Source organism: Physeter macrocephalus, chromosome 11 (assembly GCF_002837175.3).
Source record: "Physeter macrocephalus isolate SW-GA chromosome 11, ASM283717v5, whole genome shotgun sequence".
NCBI lineage: Eukaryota > Metazoa > Chordata > Mammalia > Artiodactyla > Physeteridae > Physeter > Physeter macrocephalus.
Window position 1 is genome coordinate 98,056,657 of NC_041224.1, and position 14,933 is coordinate 98,071,589.

A 14,933-nucleotide genomic window follows, 5' to 3' on the forward strand; every position below is an offset into this window, starting at 1 on the left:
AGGTCGGTCTATACCCCTTCAGCTCCAAGAGGAAAACATTTTTCCTTTGTTTTTACTTAAGTAATTTTTAATTACAAGTCGTACGCTGGGTCACCCCATGAGATGCCTTATGTGACTTACAAAAAGGAGCCCTCTGGGCAGATGCAGCCCTGAGCCAGGGTTCCTGCCTGGCGGGGGTAGATCTCAGGCCCCTGTCCTCCCTTGGCCAGTGCCTTTGTGGATTCCATGGAGTCTTTTCTCCCGGTAAGAATTTGGAATATTATAAATAAATAAAACTAAGGCCTCATAGATCACTTGTCCACATGAATCCCAGAAGGAATACTTCCCCCACACTCAACTGTACGGAGCTGGTGACCCCTTGGTGCAATGAGTCACAGGGGATGCAAGCTTGGGGTTGGGGAGAGGCACCACTTGGGCTGAGGGCACCACTTGGGCTGTCACATCCACCCTCCTCTTCTCCTGCCTCCTGAGTTCCCACCTTGGCTAAGTCCTCCTTATTTATCAGCTCTCCTGCATCCCGGTAGGAGCCCTTGAACCATCTTTGCTTGCAGCTGATGGGTCCAAGATTCGGTCTAGCTATCCTGCTCAGAGCCTCTGCTCCAAACTAAGACTGAGGTTGACTTTCCAGAGTGATCCTGGAAAACATTTGATGGGTTTTTCTGGAATGGAATGCAAAGGCACAGAATCCCTGAATGCCACCACATGTACTTTCTGTTTCTGTTTCTATGGATTTGTCTATTCTGGACATTTCATGTAAATGGAATCATACAATATGTGATCTTTGATGTCAGGCTTCATTCATTTAGCACAGTGTCTTCAAGCTTCATCCATGTTGTAGCATGTATCAGTAGTTCATTCCTTTTTATTGTGTAATACTATTCCATTGCGTGGATATACCACATTTTGTTGAACTGTTCAACAGTTGATGGACCTTTGGGTTGCTTCCACTTTGGGGCTATTATGAATAATGCTGCTATGAACGATTCTGTCTGGACGTATGTTTTCAGGTCACTTGAGGACACACCTAGGGGTGGAATTCTTCGGTCATATGGTAACTCTATACTTAACATTTTGAGGAAATGCCACACTGTTTTCCAAAATGACTATACCATTTTACAATCCCACCAGCATTGTATGAGGGTTCCAATTTCTCCACATCTTCATCAACACTTGTTATTGTCTGTCTTTTTTTTCTTTTTTTTACTTTAGTCATCCTGTGAGTGCGATGTGGTATCTCATTGTGGTTTTATGTTATTTATGTTTTTTGGCCACACCACCCGTCTTGCGGGATCTTAGTCCCCCAACAAGGGATCAAACCCGTGCCCCCTGCAGTGGAAGTTCAGAGTCCTAACCACTGGACCGCCAGGGAATTCCCCTCATTGTGGTTTTGATTTGCATTTCCCTACTGACTAATGATGCTGAGCATCTCTTCATGTGCTTATTGGTCATTTGCATATCTTCTTTGGAGAAATATCTATTCAAATTCATTGCCCATCTTTCAGTTGAGTTTTCTTTTAGTGTGAAGTCGTCTACTACTGGATATCTGATTTGCAAGTATTTTCTCCCATTCTTTTTACTTTATTGACAGCATCCTTTGGAACACTAAAATTTTTAATTTGGATGAAGTCCAATCTGTCTATTTCTTATCGTTCCTCGTGCTTTTTAGTGTCTCCAACTACTGTTGTTGAATTGTCTATTTCTCCCTTCAATTCTGTCAGTTTTGCTTCGTGCATCTTGGGGTTCCACTGTTAGGTGCATTGTTTGTATGCAAATTGCTTCTTTTTGAAAATTTATCCTCCATTTAAAAAGAAAAAGATAGCCCACAGCTCTGGCAAACAGGGTAGCTTGCTTCTGACCTCTTTTCTTCCCAGTTCTGGTCGTTCTTAGTTTGAATCCTGTCCCAGCCAAGAGACTAGCCAGTATCAATCCAGGGGCAAAGCAAACCAGCTAAGATGCTCTCTGCTCAGCAACCAGGGCCTTAAAAAGTGGGGGCTCAGGGTGCCCTTGATGATCTTCTGTCTGCCCTGAGCCCTCCCTCTCCCCAGGCCACCTCACGCAGGGCTGGGCCTAGTCTGTGGTTCTTAGTGCTGGAAGGTGGGGGGCAGGAGTCATCAGGTGACTCTCTATCCCCCCAGAATGATGCCATCAATCCCGAGGACTTCCCAGAATCCGTCTACAAGAGTTTCCTCATGAGCCTTTGTCCTCGGCCAGAAATAGATGAGATCTTCACATCCTAGTGAGCTTCTTGGGCTGGGCTGGTCTTGGGGAAGGGGTGGTGGCTAAAATTCCCACCTGCCATGCTGACAATTAGGTAGCGTCGCTGGAGAAGGGGGTTGTTCAAGTCCCCACCACACACACCCCCGCCCCCAGCCCAGGGGATATAGAGGGGACCTGTGCTCCTCTCTTTGGCCTGCAGCCACGCCAAGGCCAAACCCTACATGACTAAGGAGCACCTGGCCAAATTCATCAACCAGAAACAGCGCGACTCCAGGCTCAACTCCCTGCTGTTCCCGCCTGCGCGGCCTGACCAGGTGCAGGGCCTCATCGACAAGTATGAGCCCAGAGGCATCAACGTGCAGAGGGGTGAGGACTAAGGGAACTTCTGACCCTCCACGGTCCTCTCCGGTCCTGGCAGCTGCGCTGCTGCCCTGACAACCACCCCTGTCTCCCAGGCCAGCTGTCCCCCGAGGGCATGGTATGGTTTCTCTGCGGGCCAGAGAACAGTGTGCTGGCCCAGGACAAGCTGCTGCTGCACCACGACATGACGCAGCCACTCAACCATTACTTCATCAACTCCTCCCACAACACCTACCTGACAGGTGGGCCCTGGCGACCTCACTGCCAACCTCTCCTTTTACGGGGGCTGTTCCTGCTCCCTGAATCCCCTGCAGGGGTTGCCCACAGGCTGCCCACGATGGAGTGGGGCGGGGCAGGGCAGAGCTGGACTGCCCTTGAGTGAAGCCCCCGCCCCTCGCCCCTCCTCTGGCTCAGCTGGCCAGTTCTCAGGCCTTTCCTCTGCCGAGATGTACCGCCAGGTGCTGCTGGCGGGCTGCCGCTGCGTGGAGCTGGACTGCTGGAAGGGGAAGCCCCCTGATGAGGAGCCCATTATCACCCACGGCTTCACCATGACCACAGACATCTATTTCAAGGTGAGACTCCTCGTGTGGAGGCTGGTGGCAGCGGCACTAGGGAAGGGCCCTGGGCCATGAGCTTTCTGGGGTTAAGGGGAGTGAGGCCAGAGATGGGGGATGGCTGGGAGGCCTTGGACCAGTGTGGGTGCTAGAGAGGACAAGAAGAGACACAGGGCCAAGAGTGGCCCTCCAATCCTATGTGTGTGTTGAAACTGGGGAGTGGGGAAGGATGCCGTTGAGGGAGGGGAAGCCTGGAGGCACAGCACTGACCTCCCCATGGGGTCCCCTTCTCCTCCAGGAAGCAATTGAAGCTATTGCAGAAAGTGCCTTTAAGACCTCCCCTTATCCGGTCATCCTGTCGTTTGAAAACCACGTGGACTCGTGCGTATCCAGGCCATCCAGCCTCATTCTCTACCCTGTCCCCATCTCCCACCTGCAGCTGCCCTCCCCACAACTGTCCCCAGCCTCTAGCCATGCCTTCTGGCTCTCTCCCGGGTCTCAACACAATCTCCTTGGGACCCCAGGCTCTCCTGCCTGTGTCCCTGCCTCCCCAACATCTTGAGCCCCTGATCTGGCTCATCAGGGGGCACAAAAAGATGGACAAGAGGGGAGCTGCTGAACCACACCCACTTCTGCTCCCTGCAGACCCCGCCAACAGGCTAAGATGGCCGAGTACTGCCGAACGATATTTGGGGATATGCTGCTCACAGAGCCACTGGAAAAGTTCCCAGTGAGTTGACTTCACTGTGGGGCATCTGGGTCTGAGGGCTGGGGAGCCAGGGCAGGGTGCCAGATTAAGGAGGCAGATGTCCCCAGAGGATGCTGGGGTTCATTTGGGAGGACGTGGGGCTGGGGTCTTATCATCTACCACGTCAGGCACTGTGCTGAGCTTGGGGGGTATGTCAGTAGCAGAGGGGCAGTCCCAGCCTTCAGATCACTTACCCTCTAGTCAGGAGGCAGACAAGTAACCAGGCCATTACAACCAGTGGCTGCTATGAGAGCACCTGGGGCTCCAGATCCGGTCTTGAGGATCAGGGAAGGCTTCCTGGAGGAGGTGATGGCTAAGCTGAAATCTGAGGGAAAGAATGGATTTATCTTGGTGAGAGTGGGGAAGGGTGTTCTAGGCAGGCTGAGTAGTTGAGAAAAGATCACTGAGGAGCTGGGATAAGTTGGATCAGGCAGGGGTTTAGCGCACGAGGTGGGAGTGATGAGAGGAGAGGCTGGAGAGTTAGGCCAGGGGCAGGTGGAGCGTAGCTTGCCATGCAGGAGCTTGGGCTACACCCTGAAGGTGAGGAGATAGTGCTGAGGACCCTCTCTCCTCTCCCACAGCTGAAACCAGGCATCCCCCTGCCCAGCCCTGAGGATCTCCGAGGCAAGATCCTCATCAAGAACAAGAAGAACCAGAAAACTGGTTCCGCAGCCCCCAGCCAGGAGCCGGGTGGGGAGGCTGAGGGGAGCGGCCCACCCAATGTCCCTGTGGGTGAGGACATAGGTGAGTCGGCCTGGGAGGAGTGGGGGTGGCCGTGGAGGAGCATCTGGAACGGGAGAGAGGGACTGGGCCTGGAGGGGAGAGCCAGCCTGGTGCAGGGGTCTCCCCCGCCCCCAGTGCTGATGGAGCTGTATGTGGCAGTGTGGGCTGGTGAGGAAGGGGCTGAGCTGGAGGAGGAGGAGGTGGAAGAGGAAGAGGAGGAGTCGGGAAGCCTGGATGAAGAAGAGATGAAGAAAATGCAGTCAGATGAGGTGTGTGGGGAGCCCCGAGGCCCTTCTGCCAGCTCCACTGCAGAGCCCTCCAGGTGGGGGTGTGGGACCGGGTCCCTGGGCTCTGAACTGGCCTCTTCCCCATCCTCCCCCCTTCTCCCTAGGGCACAGCGGGCCTGGAGGTGACGGCTTACAAGGAGATGTCCAGCCTAGTCAATTACGTCCAACCCACCAAGTTCATCTCCTTCGAGTCCTCTGCCCGTGAGTTAGCATGCGGTGGTGGTTAAGCTGGAAGTTAGGCTAGATTCAGGAGAAGGCCCTTAGGAAGCGTGTCCTGACGCCAGAGCAGCCTGATGGGTGGAGGTGAGAGCGAGGTGGTCCTCCCTCTCCTTGGGCGGGGGGCCCTGTTTATAAATACCCAGCAGAAGAGCCAGGCAAAGGCATGTTTAAGTGGCAGTGGCTCCCAGTGTCCCATCACTGTACTGAGAACTTGGCACCAAGCAGAATGCTCTGGAGTGTGTCGGTGACAGGCAGGTCATTTACCAAGGGCCACCTCGGCCGGGCGGCCTGGGGCTCCTGCAGCTTCCTTCTGTGGCTGCCTGGGCATGAGAACTCCTGGGAGGGGGAGGAAGGCAAAGAATCCAGCCAGCGCACATCTGCCCCTCGTTCCCTTCCCTTTCTGAGCGCGTCCATGCTGTTTACCTTTATCTTCATGCGCGCAATGAGTTCCTCTCACCCTCTATGCACAGCCCCGACACGAACACCTTTTTCTGTATGCACTCTGCAGCACCGGCTCCTCATCCCTGAAGGCCCAGCCTGCACCCCATCCTGTGCACCACCCTTGCTGTGCGCCTCTCACCCCTGCACCCTGCTCCCTGTGCATCACAGCGCGTTCCTGACCCCCGGGCTCATCGCTGCGTGTTTCCCACACCCTATGCGTCCACCCAGGGCATGTACCCCACCCTTTAGGACTCTGGCACGCACACCCCATCCCTGTGCATATGTATCCACTGTGTGTACCCTTTACCTCTAGCACACACTGCTACCCACACAGATCTGCACCTTCCCCACCCCGGGGGGTGGCCCCTCAACCCTCAGCCCTCTGTGGAAACGCTAGGTTGGAGGCATCTCTGTGCTGGAGGGAGCCACGCCACAGGGGAGGGCAAGTCTGTGGGAGGGGACAGGCTGACCCGGACTCTCCTTCCTCTTTCTCCCCTACACAGAGAAGAACCGAAGTTATGTCATTTCCTCCTTCACGGAGCTCAAGGCTTACGACCTGCTCTCCAAGTCCTCAGTGCAGTTTGTAGAGTATCCTTGAGACCTCAGTAGCCAGGGTCCCTGGTGGGGTGGAGGGAAGGGGGAGGCCTGGGGCGGGGCTCGCAGGGGGTCTGTGGGTCTTCCTGGTGCAGGTGGCTTTGCTGGCTCCTATACCCTGTGGCAGCTACAACAAGCGCCAGATGAGCCGCATCTACCCCAAGGGCACCCGCATGGACTCCTCCAACTACATGCCCCAGATGTTCTGGAATGCTGGTTGCCAGATGGTTGCCCTCAACTTCCAGACGATGGGTGAGGGCATGCTCAGGCCCTTAAGAACCTTCCCCTGCCCCTCCCACCTTTACCCCTTCCCTGGGGAGGGGGCGGTGTCTTTGGAACAGACCTGGGGGCGGGGGGTCGGCTGATGTTCATTTAGGTTCTGGGCGCGTGTGCATGTGTGTGAGCGTTTAGTGCATCAGCTCATGCCTATGTGACTGCACGTATACGAGTATGTCTGTGATGATGCCAGGGTGCTGGCATGGGTTCTGGCTGCTCGGCCTGAGTGGGTCTGTGGGAACACCTGCTCCACTGGCCTCAACTCCCACTGTGAGCTTGAGGTCCGGTTGTGGCTTTGCTCCTGCTGACTCCAGGTTGCGGGCCCTTGCTGAGAGATGAGACCCTAAGGAACCAGGCTGGGACATGAGAAACCCTCACCCTCACGGTCCACCCAACCTCCCCCTTTCCGAGACGGGAAAGGCTGGGAAATGTGGAAAGAGAGGCTGCGTGCAGACCCAGAGCCGGGCCTCCCTTCCTGAGTGCCCTTGTCCCCCCAGACCTGCCCATGCAGCAGAACATGGCGCTCTTTGAGTTCAACGGGCAGAGTGGCTACCTCCTCAAGCATGAGTTCATGCGTCGGTTGGACAAGCAGTTCAACCCCTTCTCGGTGGACCGCATCGACGTGGTGGTAGCCACCACCCTTTCCATTACGGCAAGGCCCTGAGGTGGACAAGTGGCCGGGAGGGCTGGGGTCTTGAGGAGAAAGACACAGGAGCCCCACTCCTCCATTCCCAACCCCCTCCCCTGATATCCCGAAAACTTCAGCCCCAGCCAGTTCGTGCAGTAGCAAGTTGCCTTGGAAACTGCCTCCTCCTCAGCACTGGAGGCTGCCTCTTGGTCCCCATGGAAACCAAGGGGAAGGGCTGAGGCTGGGGTGGGGGAGGGGAGAAGAGTGGGGCATCAGGAGCCCCAGGCCCCGGGGGGAGGGCCCTGTTCCTTCCTCGCTGGGGAGGGAGGTGGGGAGGCCCACACCTCTTCCCTAAATGCTGGAAGCACCCTGGGTGCCAGAGCTTAGCTGTAACCCTTAAGCCACACAGCCTCTACTCTGTGGCCAGAATTGAATGGGGCTCTTCACAGTACCCAAGAATGGATGTTTCAGCTACGGGGTGCTGGAGGCCCTAAGTTCTGGGGAATGGCCTGGGTGGGGGAGCTGATGCTGGTCTCCCGTGGGCCCCAACCTCCAGGTGATCTCTGGGCAGTTCCTGTCAGAACGCAGTGTGCGCACCTATGTGGAAGTGGAGCTGTTTGGCCTTCCTGGAGACTCCAAGAGGCGCTATCGCACCAAACTGTCACCCAGTACCAATTCCATCAATCCTGTCTGGAAGGAGGAGCCCTTTGTCTTTGAAAAGGTGGGGTGGCTAGATCAGGGTAGGGGCTGGGATCTGTCCCTAGTTCTTGGTCTCTACTTGTAGAAGAGAAAATACATAAAGGGATTTCCTTGATCCTCCTCCTCTCCCCACCCCTCATCTGTGCCCTCCTGAGTTTCAAGAGTCCAGAAATCAAGTTTACAGAAATTTACTTTGTGGGCAAGTTTTGTACGTGTGTGTACATGTGTGTATGTGCATGCTTGTCCATGTTACGATTAGAGGCAGAATCGTGAACTCCCAGACCAGGGTGCAGGGACCCAAGGAATCTCGGGGGCCTTTTGCTCCCATTGGATACTTGTTGACAAAGCTTCCAAGGGCTGTCTGCACCAGGCCCCCTGGAGCCCTGGACTGCATGTCCAGCTCTCTGCCCTGTGTGGACCAGCCAGGACATGAGCCGTTAGGATGTCTCTGTGTGTGGCTTAGAGTGGGCCCTCTGTCCTCACCAAATCCAGTAAAGCCTGCCTGACCCTAGATTTCTGGAATCAGGGAAGGGGGGCAGCTTGGTCACTCTCTCCCTTCTCTAGCTTGTCCTGTCCTGAACTCTCCCCAGATATTGATGCCTGAGCTGGCCTCCCTCAGGGTGGCTGTGCTGGAGGATGGCAACAAGTTTCTTGGACACCGCATCATCCCCATAAATGCCCTGAATTCTGGTAAGGATAGGGGTTCTTCTTTGCTGTTCCCAGTGGGTCTGAGACCAAGACCAGCATCAGGATCCCGTCCAGAGTGTGGGGCAGCTTCAGGGAGGTGGCCTTGTCATGTTATCGGCCCGGGAAAGTGGGGCAGGAAGAGTACCTCTCCAGGAAACTGAGAGAGGTGGGGACTCTGCCCACCCAACAGAATGTCTCTAATTCTCTGGAACCACTGCGGCAGTTTCCCAAGTAGCTGACACTTATTGGGCACTTAAAATGCTTTACGGGCTTATAACACTTTCTCACTTAATCCTAACAATAACCACATGAGGTAGAACCAGACTAAAGCCAGGAGTGTCGAGTACTGGGCTGCTGGTGAGCAGTGCCGGGCAGCAGTGGGCTCTGGCTCATTGGCCACCCGGTCACGTCCCACAGGATACCACCATCTGTGCCTGCACAGTGAGAGCAACATGCCGCTCACCATGCCTGCGCTGTTTGTCTTCCTGGAGATGAAGGACTATGTACCTGACACCTGGGCAGGTGGGAGGCCCGTGGAATGTTGGAAGCCCCAGGCTGTCCATCCCCCCTCCTCTCTCTGCAAGCCAGCCTCCAGAGGGGGGCAGGACAGGGTATCCTGGCGTAGGTGAGGATGGGGGAGGCTCCCAGGTACATATCCTTATCAGGCCCACCATGTCCCTGTGCACCCAGACCTCACGGTGGCCCTCGCCAATCCCATCAAGTTCTTCAGTGCCCATGACAAGAAGTCTGTGAAGCTCAAGGAAGCCATGGGAGGCCTGCCTGAGGTCTGTGTTGTCAGGTCCACTGCCAGGGGCCCCCACGAGCTGCACCCTGTCTGTGGGAAGATGAGGGAGGGGGCAGAATCCAGGGCTCAGGGAGAGAGGCACCTTCCTAACACGCTCTCCCTACATAGAATCCCTTCCCTCTCGGGAGTCCAGTTGCCCACCAGGTCAATGGGGCATCGGCTCCAACGAGCAACGGGTCAGCAGGTACGCACTGCGGGGTCCCCCCACCTACCGGAAGGGTCTCGACCTCTCCGCTGCGCTGCACCGGTAGGCACATCCCAGATGGGCGGGAGTTCTCTATAAAAACAAAAACAAAAACAACCCCGAAAACTTTCACCTGGGGAGGGAACGGCTGCATGTGAAGCCTCGGGCTGGGCAGTGCGCAGCAGGGGGCCCACACCGCCACCCCCGGGAGGCGCGGGAGCGGCCGAGCCGAGGGCACCGGAGAGCCTCTCCTTTGGCTCTTGCAGCAGCCGGGGCCAAGGCCAGGGAGGAGGCCACGAAAAAAGCTGCGGGTAAGGCCTGCTGAGACCGACTGACGTTGGGGTCGAGCCCGGGGAGGGTCCGGGACTCGGGGTGGGGGGCGGTACCCGGGTGGCGCGCGCCTCACCCCTGCCCCAGCAGAGCCGCGGACCGCCAGCCTGGAGGAGCTGCGGGAGCTGAAGGGCGTCGTGAAGCTGCAGCGGCGGCACGAGAAGGAGCTGCGGGAGCTGGAGCGGCGCGGCGCGCGGCGCTGGGAGGAGCTGCTGCAGAGGGGCGTGGCGCAGCGGGCCGAGTTCGGGCCGCCGGGCGCTGGGAGCGGCGGCGAGGGCCGGGGCCGCAAGCTCGGCCCGGGGAAAGGCTCCCGCAAAAAGAGGTAAGGTGGGCGGAGGCATCCTGCCCCCCGCGGCTAGGGCGCGGGCGGCCTGGGGCTCACGGCTTGTCCCCACATGGCCTCCGCAGGACCCCGCCGGGCGAGGACCCCGCCGGGGCGGCGCCGGCCGAAGGCCCCGAGGGCGCGGACGCGCGTCTGCGAGAGCTGAGGGACAGGCTGGAGCTGGAGCTGCTGCAGCAGGGCGAGGAGCAGTGCGAGTGTGTCCTGAGGCGCAGGGAGCAGCAAGTGGCCGAGGTGCCAGCGTGGGGGAGGGGAGGGAGCGAGGGGCCGACCGACCCCACACCCTCCGCACAGCCAAGGGCATCTCTTCCGTCTTAGCTTAGCCGGTCCTTCCTCTCCCTCAGCAAATGACCAAGATGATGGAGCTGGCCAGAGAAAAACAGGCTGCAGAGCTGAAGACCCTCAAGGAGACTTTGGAGACGTATGCCTGCCTCCCTTCTACGCCTGACTCTTACCTCCCAGGAGGGCCCAAGCCGCAGGAAGCATCTTCCTGATGCCTGTTTCTCTGCAGTGACACCAAAGAGATGAAGAAAAAGCTGGAGGCCAAGAGGCTGGAGCGGATCCAGGCCATGATGAAGGTCACCACAGACAAGATGGCTCAGGAGAGGTGAGCCCTGGAGGGGAGGCGCGGGACTCAAACTCCAGGCCCAGTGCTGAGCAGGAACCACACTGGGTGGGAAGGGGCCTTCCTACAAGTGGGTCCTGACTTACTTCCCAGAGATGTGCCTGTCTCCTGGTTCTGGCAAGTTAATTCTACTTCCGTCACCTCTGATCAGAGAATGTCCTCCTTAGGCAAAACACAGATGCCACCACTATTTGAGGAGAGAGGAGAATTGAAGGGAAAATCAAGTGTGTAAAGAGGGAGGTGAAACCTCGGGAGAGCTGATTCCCACCTGCACTTTCCCACGCATGCCTTGAAGAACAGGGCGTTTTAGTGAGGAAGCCCTTCCCTCAGAGGGCCCCCAGGGCTCCCAAGATCTCCTTAGATCCTCCTTGGGTCCCCATGCTCACCCCTCTGGCTGGTTCCCAGACCAGACATAGATGCATGCCGGCCACAGAGGGTTCTACGATGGAGCTCTCATGTTGCCTACACCCTGTGGAGACTTTGTCTCATCCACCTCTTCCCAGGGGCCTCCTGCCCTCTCTGAAACTCTGATCACCCCAACAGGTTGAAGAGAGAGATTAACAACTCCCACATCCAGGAGGTGGTGCAGGTCATCAAGCAGGTGTGTAAGAGCTGTGCCCTTCCCAAACACACTCTCTCTCTCTGAGGGAAGGAGTGGCCCCAAGGCCTTTACTTTGCCCTTAGGAGATGCACTGTTTAGAGTGGCCCACCAGCTAGGGATGGGGGGAGAGGCAGTAGAGGGGAGGGGCTTCCCCTAGGCCATCCACGATTCTGACCTTTGTGCAGAGGTTGGGACACCAGCCTAAAGGAGTCTGTCTTTGGCCAGCTGCCCTCCATGGAAATGATATGGGCCAGCTGGCCAAGGGGAGGTGGGATTGGGGTGGGTGGGTAAGAGGAAGCAAGGGGGCTTCCAGAGTCAGGCTTCCAGGGAGTCAGAAGAGGAAGGAAAGCCCTGTGGAGAATGGCCCTAAAGCTCGCTGGGGATTACTAACAACAGTAACAGAGCTACCAGCTCCTGAGTCCTGACCTTGTGCAGGCACTAAGCCAGGTGCTTCACATGAACTGTCTCATATAATCCTTCACAATCCAGCAAGACAGGTACTATTATCCTCATTTTACAAATTAAAAAACAAAACAAAACAGAACAAAAAACCCAGTTTTTCAAAGGTTAAGGAATTTGTCCAAAGGCTCACAGCTGGTTGACTGGGATTGTAGCTGGATTTCACCCCAGATTGCCTGCCTATGCTGTTCTGATTCTCTGTTTCTCACTCCTGCCCAGATGACGGAGAACCTGGAGAGGCACCAGGAGAAGCTGGAAGAGAAGCAGGCAGCCTGCCTGGAACAGATCCGGGAGATGGAAAAGCAGGTGACGGGGGGACCACTACCCTGGCCCACAGCAGAGCTGTCCTGGCTCCAGGGTGTAAAGGGACCCAGCTCCGGGGAGCTGCCTGTCAAGAGGTGGGTGGTGGTGGGGGACTCGCCCCTCTCCAGGGGGTCAGGGCTCTGATTCCCAGGGGATCATGAAGCAGCTCTGCAGATCTCTTTGCTTGGTTGGCATTCCCTCTCCTGAAAGACCCCCTGATGGGCTCCACTACCCCCACCTCCCACCCTGATCTCCTGGGAGGTCTGAACAAACCAGGCATCTCCTGGTTCCAATGTTCAGACGAGGAAGAGTGGGCAGGTGGCCCATCCTGAGCCAGGGGGTGGTCCTTGCTGTCCCCACAGTTCCAGCAGGAGGTGCTGGCAGAGTACGAGGCCAAGATGAAGGGCCTGGAGGTGGAAGTGAAGGAGTCGGTGAGGACCTGCCTCAGGGCCTGCTTGCCCTCTGTGGAGGAGGACAAGCCTGAGAGGCCCTGCAGGGTCTCCAGGGAGCTGTGTGAACAGGATGCACTCACAGAGAAGACAGATGCCCAGGAGAGCCTCCTCTGATGCCCCCATGCCCTTGGGATGTTCTGCAAGGACATTCACCCTTCTCTGGGACGTGGGTCCATTCCCCCTGGAGGAAAGGGCCCCAGCACTGTGAAGCTGTGGGAAGCTGGAGCTCCCTTGGACTCTGGAGCCCCTTTCTCAACAGCCAGGCTAAGTAGGAGGCAGGAACCAGGCCATCTGGGGCCCATCTGGGGCCTGGAGGTCCTCTCCAAGCCAACATCCTGCTCCTCCTGCTTCCCCTTCCCCTCTGAATAAGTGTCTGTCACATGTTTGATGAGGGCAAAAGAATATGAACTTGGAGGCAGGAAATGGGGTCCTGGCCCCACTCTGCATTTCCTAGTGTGCCACTCTGGACTCAGTTTCCTCACCTGGAGGGTTAGGCCTGGCCACCTGGAACCTCCACTCCATCACCTGTAGTTCAAGCAGGTCCAAATTCCAAACTCTCCTGCCATAAGGCGGGCAGCTCACCCTGGCTTCTAGGCCCCATCTCGGGCTTGCCCTGAGTTGGCCTCATTGTCAGCTCCCTGACACTCCCAGCACTTCCTTCCAGCTCCCTGGGGACAGCTGCTCCCAGGATCCCAGACTAAGGTGCTTTCCCTGCCTCCTGCCCTTGGGGGATGGGAGGCTGATGTGGAAAAGCTGCCTCAGCTGTGTGGCCCTCAGGCCACTGAGACAACTGGGGCTGGGGGTGAGGGGAGAAGGACCGCCTTTTGTGCACTCTCCCACCCAGAGCCCAGCCACCCCTTTTCCTAGGCCTGGGGGGTACTTCCCAGCATGTGCCCCCGCTCAGCCTGTCTGACAAGGTCAGCACCATTTTCTCTCCTGACTTTATGAGGTTTATTTATTTTTCTCTTTCTTACTCCTACTAAAGAACCCTGTCTCAAGATTTCCTGCCTAAGCCTGGCCTCTGTTCTATAGCTAAGAAAGGTGGGGGGTGGTGGGGGGTGGTGGTGGTGGTGGTGGCAGGGCTTCCCTGGTGGCGCAGTGGTTAAGAATCTGCCTGCCAATGCAGGGGACACGGGTTCGAGCCCTGGTCCGGGAAGATCCCACATGCCGCGGAGCAGCTAAGCCCGTGCGCCACAACTACTGAGCCTGCGCTCTAGGCCCCGCGAGTCACAACTCTGAAGCCCGAGCACCTAGAGCCTGTGCTCTGCAACAAGAGAAGCCACTGCAATGAGAAGCCCGCGCACCGCAACTAGAGAAAGCCCGCGCGTAGCAATGAAGACCCAACGCAGCCAAGGATAAATAAAAGAAATGGGGGGCAGCGGAGTGGAGTGCCCCCCAAATGAAGTGGGCTGGGGAAAAAGTCCATGAGAGTTGACCCGGGCATGAGGCCCCTTCTAGAGCCCAGTGGAATGGCCGTGCCTCTGGACTTGAAGAGGATTCACTTCCCCGTCTGCCGGCCCTGATGCCACAACCACTGGAAAATGATGTCACCCTTCTGCTCCACTGCTCACTAGATGTGGCCCTTCCTTGTCTCCACCCTCAGGGCTGGAGCAGAAGAGCCTCCTGCAGAGGTGCCCCCCACCCTCTTGGGGAGTCGCAAGCTTTCAGGCCACCTGGTCCCCTTTAGGCAGACTTAGAGTGGTCGTAGTCTCAGGCTCCTGTGGCAGTTATGGTTGACCCAAACACAGGCTGTAGAGAGGCTTCTGGGCAGCTATTCACTGCACCTATTGACATAGTCCCGAATCCCAAATGAAAACAGACACTGGCTTTGGAGAGGCAGGGTGGGCGTTGATTCTGGGAAGAGGATGTTTTCTTATCAGAGTTATAGCAAATGCCATTAGCCCCTCCCCCCATCCCTCTGGGGGCTTGATCTCTGGGATGCTAGCAGTCCCTGGCTGCAGGGTGAGGCTAGGGGGTCTGCGCATTCACAGGAGTAAGGCCTGTCATTGGTCAGCCTGCATACACACTGGAGACAGTGGAGGGCGGGACACCTACACCCCAGGGCAGTGCCCTGTCTTCAGCACTCCAGCTGAGCACTCAGCTGCCCCATCTCCTCCCCAACCCAGGGGTAGAACCTCACAGGGATGAGGATCCAGGCCTAGAGGAACTCACTGACCTGGGCATGGGGCATAAGCCAGAGCCAGTGCCAAATAGGGCCCACTGGGCAGTCCCCAGCTTTGACCAATGACCGTTCAGGGGTAGAAGACTGCCTTCTCTTTGCCCCTCAGTCAGGCCGGGCAGAGTCTCTAGGCCTCCAGTCTGGGGCTGAGAAGCCCAGGAATGGGGAAGAGGATGCAATCCTTCCTCCTGGAGAGGCCTCTGCACAGCAGGCTGGGGGCTT

The 14,933-nt window shown here is 57.1% G+C and overlaps 1 protein-coding gene across 1 annotated transcript; it reads left to right on the top strand.

The window, feature by feature from the left end:
- The first annotated feature begins 225 nt into the window (after positions 1-225).
- Positions 226-13,518, top strand: PLCB2 (phospholipase C beta 2). The gene is made up of 26 exons (XM_055088474.1): positions 226-243; positions 2,046-2,236; positions 2,417-2,583; positions 2,673-2,819; positions 2,992-3,149; positions 3,430-3,512; positions 3,777-3,861; positions 4,461-4,623; positions 4,738-4,871; positions 4,994-5,090; positions 6,053-6,137; positions 6,271-6,395; positions 6,917-7,071; positions 7,604-7,768; positions 8,337-8,436; positions 8,851-8,955; positions 9,124-9,218; positions 9,347-9,422; positions 9,689-9,733; positions 9,840-10,074; positions 10,161-10,326; positions 10,437-10,513; positions 10,604-10,699; positions 11,261-11,318; positions 11,997-12,083; positions 12,443-13,518. Exons 1-26 carry the CDS (start codon positions 226-228, stop codon positions 12,644-12,646), a joined length of 3,117 nt encoding a protein of 1,038 aa, XP_054944449.1. The 3' UTR covers positions 12,647-13,518.
- The last annotated feature ends 1,415 nt before the right edge of the window (positions 13,519-14,933 follow it).